Here is a 10,254-nt window from a genome sequence, read left to right on the forward strand (position 1 = left end):
TTTTCATGACACAGTATTAGCAACTAAAAAAAAAAAACCACAAAAAAGACTATTCTCAGTAACTTTACAATTTCTTTTGGGTTTGTTTTTTTTTTTTGTTGTTGTTGTTCTTTTAACAGGGACGAGGATGGTAAGCCCTGCATCTTTAAGAAAATTGCTGGAGTCTTGTAAAGATCTCTCTTTACTCGATGTGTCCTTCTGTTCACAGATTGATAATAGAGTTGTCCTGGAACTGAATGCCAACTTCCCTAATGTGTTCATAAAAAAGAGTTTCACCCAGTGACTCACTACATATGCTGCTGTGGAATTTGTTTGACAGAGTTGTTTCCTGTAAATTTGTGCTGACTTTTAAAGAAGAATATAAATCCACTGTGAAATAGTGGAAAATATTCATTATCTACACAAATGGGTAAAATACATTTAAATGTATGATGGAGTTCTTAAAGAGTTGATATTGTACCTAAGAATTGTTTTACTCTGTGTTAATTGGTGGCACTGTATGTTATAGCAGCCATATATGTGGCTTTAATGAGAAGAAAATTAATAACATCTTCTTAAATGTCCCTTTATATAAGGTGTTACACACAATAAACTATGTTAATATCCAGGTGAAAGCAGAAGTTCAATATTTACCAGTAAGGAAAAGATGGGTGCTTCCTTTTTACCTATATGTTTGTGTGTGTATACATAAATGTATACAGTTCTATTTGTATATACATACACAGATACTGTAGCGTACTAGTTTGGCCTGCAGCATAAGATGTTATGATCTGGCCTATAATTAGTTGTTTAAAAACCTCTTCAACTTGTATAAGAATGGATTGAAGACACAATTGATTTCCAAAAAAATGAAGAAGACAAAAGTACCTGATGCATTTTTCTCCCTTCCTCCACCTGGGATAGATGTAGTGATGTCTTAAAGTCCAGCCTAAGTGACACAACAGATAAATGCAAGAACCTTCCACCTGAACTTAGAGCAGAAATGAAAGGGAAAATTGCCAGCTGCTTCTTGGTATTGGATATAAAGTTTGAGCCAGGTACTTAGTGTTGTAACTGGTAATGTGTAGAAAACCCCAGAGCAATTTTCTTTTCAAATTTCTGTCATGGTCAAGACTTGATTTGTGATACATCTGCTTTTCATGCAGAGTACTGTAAAAAATAGAATGTAGGATAATAAATTACCGACTGTCCCTTACACTGACATCAAATCTACTGTCAAGTGTTAAAACAAACATCTTTGTTCGGTAAAACAGCAATGAAAATATAGTGGGTTTGTAACAAGGACAATATGATTTGGTGATTATTAAATCACCAAACTTAGTATTGGATTTGTTCTGGTTTTGTGGGGTCTTTTTTGCTTTTCCAAAAGGCGATCGCTCAAAGTACTATTGCACTGTCTCTCTTTAACACTGTTTAGCCTCTAGAGAAGGAAAACCGTGTTGATGGACAAATTCTGGAGGTTTCTTCCTTTTGCACTTTCTTGGATGAAGTTTTTCTTTTTTTTTTTTTTCCTTGTTGAGTGCCACTGATAGAGTATGTTGCTATGTACAGTTTGAGTTTAGAATTTTACCTTTTTAGCCATTTTTGATGAGTACGGACCACGAAATACATGCTGCCATTTGATATTTGTTCCACTGTTCTTGTATTGATGGCACTTATTAGCTACTGGAATAAGAAGGAAAATATTTTTCTGGCAGAAGTAAATGATTACACTGAAGATCACTGGCAAAGAATACTTCAGTTTACACAGTAAATAACCGACTGCTACTAGAGGACTGCTACGAATCATTAAAGATTTGACAATGTCTGTGACTCCTGTATGAATGCTTTGAACTCTGTGCTGGTGCCAATACTTTGTAAACCATGTCATGAATCAGCTACAAAACATTTATCAATTTTATAGAAAGACATTTTTCTTCAATTTTTTTTAAATTTTACAGAATCTTTTGGGAATTCCAAACCCAAAGAAGGGCATGCACAGTTGGCTTTTTGAATTTTCCTCCACACAGATGGCACTATGGGATTTCCAACAGGATTATGCCATTCCATTCCTTTTTATATATTTTTTTTTTAAAATCAGAGAACTGGACATTGTTGGAGATTTTTATAGATTGATTTACTTTTGTTTTCCCCCACCACATTGACGATGTCAGCTTTGGTGTAATTCTGTGAGACCTCATTTCTTTCAATCAGGTTTGGGTTGATTTTCTGGGAATTTAACTTGTAACTTTTTTTTATTTATTTACAAGTAATATTTTTCATTGTAATTGCATATAAATGTTCTAGTTATTAGGAGAACACAGGTTCAGGTAATGGGAGTTTACAAAGAACAGTATTTCAAAACTAATGTTTTTGTTGTGAAATTTCACTTCTCAGGGTGCATCTGTGTTTATCTCCTTTTTTTCTTAGAGATCTGTCTTTGGTTTTCACTGTAAATAGAATGGATGTGGACGAAGTGATAGCCATTGTGCCTTCAAACTGGTAAACTTGGTAAATAATGCAGTTTTACTTCTACAGCATCAGTGAATCAAATAAGTGTTTTTGTAATCATGTATGTGTAAAGGATTTCATTCTCGGTTGCTTTTTAGGTAGTATAAAGGAGGTTTAAGTTGACTTTTTTTTCCATACTAAAGGGTTTTTTTTTCTTTTGTTGTGCCTTCTGTTTGAAATTGGTTTTGTCAGGAGTTCTCTATTGTCACTTGAAAGATAACTTGAAGTCTACTTTTTGTTTGGACTATTTAAAAATTAGCTATTGCTAACACATAATTCAAATACCTGAGAAATAATTGTGAAAGACTTCCATTTATAGTTGCAGGCTTTAACCTTCAGTCAGAGGGTAAGAAGCTGTTTTAGGTGTGGCTTTGTATACCCGAGAAGTCTTCCAGCAATGAGAAGACAGACCAGACCTGACATTTCTAATATCCAGGATAAAGAAAACAACACGCTTTTAGACCTTCCTTATACATCACAAAGAAGCAACAGTAGATTGCTGTCTTTTTAGTTCTGTTATTTTATACTTGTGTGTATATCTATTTATACATATGTGTGTATATCTATTTATACATATGTATGTATAAATTATATACACATATGTGTATATACATGAAAAGTTTTTGTATGTGTGTAGGTACTTTTATGTATAAATCTCAAAGGTTTTCATGTAAGAATTACTTTGTGACATGAATGTAAGAGCAAAAGATGTTTCATAGCAGTTCTGTTTTCAGCTCTTGTTTTACTGTACCTGGAGACTGAGTTCCTCTCCACCCATGCAGCAGGAAAAGCCTGTGGGAGGTGTGCTTGAGTTCCTCTGTTGCTTTGCCGAAGTGCCTTTTGGTTTGTCTAAATGTGAAAGGTATTACAGGGTATGGTAGAGTGTGAATGCAAAGTCCAGTAACTGCTGTGGACTGTCTCCTTGTGAAGCAGTCATACAGAGGGAAACTTCTAGTTTTGTTGAATCCAAAATGAATGATGGCAATTCCTTGGTTGGAGGAATTTAAATCATCCTGGAATTGGGTCATCTGCAACACTAGACCATCCCTCAGTCATGTTATGTAAATTCTGCTTTTAAGGATATTCCCTTTTTTTAAATCTTGTCTGTCTTTCTGAAGCATTGTAAAAGATGCACTTTGGCAATAGATGTTAAAAAAAACATTGCTAATGTGTCCAGAAAAAAAGCAGCTTTCTCTGAAGTGCTCCTGTTCTTAAACTGAATGGGAGCTTCAATACTATCTGTATGAAATTGGTGTGGGATGGCATGTAGCTAGATAATGTCATTCTTTTGGTCATTTAAAAATTAATATGATTATTTTGCCATTGAAAGCATCTTCCCAACCCTTGAAGGCTTCATTCAATAGTGTATTTGTATTCATAATTCTGAGCTGTCTGGCTAGGTAGCTCTACAGAAATGGATGGGGTTTCTGTTGTTTTAATTATGCACATGATTAACTACATGACTGAGCAGGAAGAACAGTTTTGCATAGGAGTTTGGACCTTGTAATTCCCATGTACTTGGAGTTTCAGGGGAAGAAAAAAAAGAAAAAATAGCCCTGTATTTACTGCCTGATTCTTTCCTTGGAGCTCTCATGCCAGCTTTTCCGGATACAAGATTTCTCATAATCGTGGTACACAGTGAGCAGAATTAATGTTGCTGAATGTCAGCTATCCGAAAGTTAGAAATCTAGTTTGAGGAATCTAGAGAGCTAATAATCTCCTCCTGAGGTAGATACTTAAGGAAAGCAGAATGTATCATATTCTGGAGAGCATCTCTGAAGGCTGTGGAAGCCATGATTTAGCTCAGGTTAGATACTTGGCTTTAGAATACTAGACTGAGATTAATTCCATCCAGCACTGTACTACCTGTCTTGGAATATCAAAAAACAAGACCAGAACAACATCCATTCCCAAAGCTCAAAATCTTCCAAAATCCATACAGAGAGAAGCAAATTAGAAGAGATACTGACAACTTGAAAAGTCAGTGTTTTAAATGCCAGGATCTACTTCTGCCCCTGAGTCTGTTGCCAGTACCTGTAGAATATCTTCTCTCTTTTTTTTTTTTTCTTTTTTTTTTTTTTTTTAATGTGGAAATGCATCCCCTTCCCCTGTTCTGACATCTCATGTACCTAACTGGCTATATGTATAGTTCTGTAAATGCATGAAATTAATAAGCAAACATAATTAATATTTCGCAGCTATTTTGATAATCTTTCATATTGCTATGATTAAGACTATGACTAGTTGTAACTGATCTCCTGTCATCAGAAATGTTACCCGCTGTGCATTTGCAAAAAGCGTATGTTTAGTCCTGGTTATTGTGTGTACTTGTTGCATCTTACGGGATATGTTTCCCATGTTACATTTGCAGGACTACTAAATTTACAAAAACTAGATAAAATGTAGCATTTTATTATATGGAGTGTGGGGGTGACTTTATACATTGATTTAGATGTTCTTTATTACTCTTTTGCAATGATTCCGTAAGTTGTGGCTTTTGAAATGACTAGGCTAGAAATTCCTGGTTTAACATGTCTGTACATGCTGTGTTAGACACAGCATTTTTCCCGAATGAAGGTATTTGCCCTTCACTGAGGTGATTCCTATGATTTTTAGATTTCTGACTTGGTAATGAAATCCAAGAAGGGCTCTTTATTAAATATTACCAGGCATGGGACAGTTGGTGATAACTGACACTAGGAAGGGCTGAGGCGTGAGTTTGTGTGTGTTACAAATCTTCATGATCTTCAGAGAAGGGCCTTGGCAAGAGGTGGCTCTTTTTAAGAAGTTTCAGCCTCAGTAACAGCAGGCAGTGGTGAGCTTTTCCTTTTTAGCTAATGGACTAAGCGCTGTTACGCTGAGTTATGTAGCTGTAGTTTCTTGCTGTCTTGTTCTTGTTTAAGAATGATAAATAGGGGAGACATCCTAAATTGGAGGGGATCCTTTGTGAGGAATGATGCTTATCTCTTGCATGTTTTGTTCCCCTTTTCTAAAAACAAACAAATAAAAAAGCATCAGCTCTTGGAAAGCGCTCTCTTTTCCCTTGGATACTGAAGAAATGCAAATGTCAAGAAAGTTGAGAAAGGAACAAAGGGGACTTAAGCAGATTTATGTGGAAACTCATGAAAGGGTGGCCAGAGCTATTTATAGACATGAGGAAAATAACTGCATTGTTCTAATCAGCTGTTACCTTCCCAGAAATTCAGTTTCCCGTATAATTTTGCATGCTCATACTTAAGTCAAGATTTAGCATTTAGATGCACTTCATAGTGACCTTTTGTGTATGTGCTCGTACACATACAAGTAATTCTTGATGTCTGTTTCATTTTTATGAACTACACGAAAATATTTTTTTCACCTACCACTGCCCAGCTGCATTTTTTGTTAAACTCTGAAATGATTTTGTGTCTGCACACAGAGACACATATAAGACTTAATTGCGTTTGTAATTGGTCCTTTTTTGAAGACAAAAACTCTGCAGTTTTGGGGTAAAAATGGTAAAGGGAAGGCTCAGGGGAAATGTTATCAATGTATAGGAATACCTGATGGAGGCAGGGAATGAAGAAGAGGGAGCCAGATCCTTCTCAGTGGTGCCCATGGACAGGACAAGAGGGAATGGGCAGAAACTGAAACAGGAGACTCAGTCTGAACACAAGATGACATGTTTTATAGTAAGGGTGGCCAGGCTCTAGCACAAGTCTTCCAACAGAGCCTGTGGAATCTCCATCCTTGGAGATACTCAGAAGCTGTCTGGACATGGTCCTGGGTAGGTAGCCCTGCTTGAGCAGTGACCTCCAGAGGTCCCTTCCAACCTCAACCATTATTGTGTGTTCTATGTTCTGTGATCTGAGTCTTGCTCTTTGGTTGTTCCGTTTGCTTCAGTGTACTGATCGTTAAGAAACTTGTGATGTTGAGAACAGTCACAAGCTCATTGTTACTTTGCTTTTTTTATTATTTTAAGAGAAGTAACATTTTCCTTGGTTTAGGTTAGTAAGAAAATTTAAATGTAACTCTAAAATAAAATGGTGGCGGTGTTCTTGACATGCATGTGCCAAACACATTAGTAATTTACGGAAGTATTACTGTCCCTCCGAAGTCTGAAAGGCCAAGGACTAAGATAAATATCCCTATTGTTGGGTACTGACAGTAGTTTCTGCTTAGAAACTGTGTTGTCTATAAAACATCAGGAACAGATTAGTTTGCATATTTTTAGTATTTAGTTACATAGATCTTACCATAAATTGGGATTACCATGGCTTACATGCTAGTTGTTTCTGCTTACTCTATTGGAAACTGAGTATAGCAATTAACTGTTCCTAGTATCAAAACATGAAAACTTGAATTCAGGTGAAAAAGAGAACAAAGCTTATGAAACACTGAACTGTCTGAGCATGTAAGGGAGCTACTGTGTATAATTGTGGTGAATTCCCATCTTTTTTGTATTTATTTACTATTATACCATTATCAGGAGCTGGTGGGTAGTACAGTCATCTGCTCACCGTCAGGGGATGGGCTCTCTCAGACCTCAGTCTCTTTAGTGCCACAGATTTCTGCATGTATACACTGTTCTGAAACTAACAGAGGCAAATTAAAAACAGCTGTTCTGGTTGTAATTTGGAAACTAATGGGTAGTCTGTGCTTGGAGTTACATTGGAGTAGTTACTGAAAGTGAATTAAAATAACCCGGAACTGGTGCATTTGCAGGGGGACTTGATGCTTTCTGATTTAACTTTTGCATACAGACAAGTTGTAACTACCAGCTGTCCCTTGAGCCATCTTAGTCAAATCAATGTGATGGTCTCATTCTGGATCTTCCTGGTGAGCACAAAGCCACTGCAGCTCTTCAGCGCCTTGTGGCACTCTGCATTCATCTCCTTACCAGGCAGAGCGTGTAACTGGGGTGTGTGGAAGCTGGCCTGATCTCTTCAAGTGAGGTGCGTGAACTGCCTGGGGAAATTTCCTGCTCACATTTATCCCTCTGTGTGGGTGAGAAGGAATGGCATCTCCAGGCCCTCAAATTTAAATACCTGAAGCCAACATCTGGATTTATTTTAAAATAATTGGTCTTTCCCTGCCCTGCCCCCCCTTAAATAACCAGCAACAGAATACTTGCATGGTATTTATAATGTAATACTATGCTCTGTTTTCTGCTGGAATGGTAGGAGTTTGAGTAATGTTACAACAAACTTCTACAGGGTTACCTTTTAGAGGGACTAATTTCTGTAAAAGGTGGCAGAGCAGCAATAGAGGGAACAGTTCCGGACACTGTCTGTAAATGGCTCTGCTATGTATGCTATGCCAGTAAGCACTAGAAGCAAATTATGCCTTTTTTAATAACAAGTCAAGAAGGACGAAAGGGATAATTGCCTCTAAGCACATTTTCTATAGCTGGAGGAGAGTTGTATCATCTAATTTTAACTATCTTGGGTAGGTACTAAAGTTAGGAAACTAGTCTCCCAGGGTCCCTTCACTCTGGGTAGATAGGTTCTTCCATAGGGTAATTCAGATCAGAATATCAGTCTTAAATTGAGGTCTTGAATTGACCTCTGGAGAAGCTGAGGGCTATGTAGACCACATAAAACTTCTACTGGAAACTAGCTTCTCGAACTGCGCGTGCTGCCCTGGCACGTGTGGATTCAGAGCAAGACGTCACTTACCCTTGGTGCTCCCTGTTAGGCCCTAGGTTCTCTTGTTTCCACCAAAGACCGCCACTTTCTTTGCTCTGTTAATTGAACTGTATCTGATTGCTCCTACAAAATATCTTGGCTAAAAGTAGAAAACCTTTTATTTTCTAGTAGTCGAGTGTTTAAAGTTGGGGTTTTTTTTACCCTCCCAGGTTGGGTATTAAAGCCAGCAGAAGGAAGAGGGTATTTAACTTCAGTGAAAGGAGTAACAAGCAGCAGGTGGGAGCACATTGGTTGTACAAATGTTTTAATTCATATTAGCATAAATGAGGATGGCCGCTCTTGACTGTGTTGCCAGGCTCCCTTAGCCTTTAGATGATTCATCTCAGTACTGTGTTGCAGAGATGTCCAAACCGAGGTTGGTTATCTTCACCTTGTAATGGTGGTTCTAGCCATAAAGTATAAAATGCGGCTGTGAACATACAGGAACATGCAAGTTGTAATTGGCTTCAATAAATGTCCTAACTAAGGTCCTTTGAGAAACAGACGTTGGAAGGTTTAGATTAGAAAGGCTCATAAGAGCGTGTTTGAAGCATGGCAAAGGCAGCAATTAGCAAAACCAAAAGTGAGAGACACAGGCAGCCGTTCCTGGATGCCTTTTCAGGACTGTTTCCTGATGTTAAGCTGCATGGGCCCATAAAGCTAACATCCACTACTTTGCACCCCTGCTGTCCTAAATATAGTCAGTATTCCAGGAGCTGTGTCTGTAAGTGCAATCTTGGATCCCAGATCTGTTCTCTGTGTTGTCATTCAATGTTGTACACATTCAGCGTTAACCCCATTTTTTTTGTTTTGTGCTCCTCTTAGTGTACTAGCAGCGTTAGTACTAGCTAGACCTTAGCATCTTCTGTATATTTGTTTTTAATATTCTCCTCTGAGGCTTGTTTATTTCTTTTATACTTACAGTACTTGATTATGTTTCAAAATCATGGGGGTTTTCCCCCATTGGTATTCTGCTTGATGAATAGTAAATGGAAGGTACATTGTTAGCGTATTACTTCTGTTCAGATTTGACTACTGCATCTTCTCTCTCTGTGTAAACCCAAAGGTCTTTGTGCCTATGCAGACACAGCTCAGGCATGGATACTTGGCTCCTCCTTGTTTAAATACCTTTGACTCATGCCACTTGATAGGTTTTTGTGATATAAGGGTTTCCTTGAACACACACAAAACAAGAGATGTTAGCCCAATATTTATAAACAATTTAATTTATTATGGAAAAATCATCTAATGCCTTATATTGCTAACTCAAAAATAGTTTCTTTTTCTCTTAAAGTTAATTACATATTTACACACGTATTATTTCTATTTAGTAAATTAAGTCTGTTTTATTCTGACACATTGAATAATTTAAGATGTCATAATACTGTGTTCTGTAGTTTTATTCTGTTACTGCCAGTATAAAGAAGTTGAAATTAATGACCTCACTGAATTGTCAGTGTCTGCTAATTCAGAGATGACAGAAATGTGTTAAAATATATTCCACCTATAATATTTATCTTGCTTTGCACTGAATTTGTTTCCCTTTGACAGTGTTGCAAAATACCAAGTGTACATAAAATAATGAATAAATAAAACAAAAATAAATTATTTATCTACATTCATTGACCTTCTGTGCATTCATTTTAAAAAACAATGAATTAAAACACAAAATACGATGGATTCAGAGGAACAGTTTGGTCATATTTTTATCACTGTTCATTTTGAAATAAACTACCCTGTATGTTTAAATAGTGAGATAACTTTTTTTTAGGAAAATGTGTTATTGTTTAATAAGTAGCCTTGTGAAAGCACATAGAACTAAGTGCCTTACACAAAAAAGATGCTTTGCTGCCCAAACCAGTTTGTAATCTAAGTACAGAGCAAGAGACAACAGATGCATATGGACAGACGGAATAGAAAGCAAAATATGGTGATTACAATGTAAAGAGAGACCTCCAGGAAAAAAATAATTCTTGAATTTCTTTCAAGAATAATTTCCTACTCTAGTGCAAATTATGTTAGTATAATGTATTTCTTAATCCCTTCAATTATAAAGGTAGTGATACAGTTGTGTTTAAATGTTGTGGAACTTAAATAA

At 36.8% G+C, this 10,254-nt stretch overlaps 1 protein-coding gene across 7 annotated transcripts in view; it reads left to right on the forward strand.

The window, feature by feature from the left end:
• Window positions 1–9,782, forward strand: part of FBXL4 (F-box and leucine rich repeat protein 4) — a 73,426-nt gene extending 63,644 nt beyond the window's left edge. For 6 of the 7 annotated variants that reach the window (XM_080388042.1, XM_080388043.1, XM_080388039.1 and 3 more), the window contains one exon: window positions 120–9,782. In XM_080388042.1, the coding sequence (XP_080244168.1) occupies window positions 120–283 (164 nt within the window). In that variant the 3' untranslated portion in view covers window positions 284–9,782. The remainder of the gene's footprint in view (window positions 1–119) is intronic. The other variant, XM_080388046.1, reaches the window with a different exon arrangement.
• The last annotated feature ends 472 nt before the right edge of the window (window positions 9,783–10,254 follow it).

Source organism: Falco punctatus (assembly GCF_963210335.1).
Source record: "Falco punctatus genome assembly, chromosome: 5".
Classification (NCBI taxonomy): domain Eukaryota; kingdom Metazoa; phylum Chordata; class Aves; order Falconiformes; family Falconidae; genus Falco; species Falco punctatus.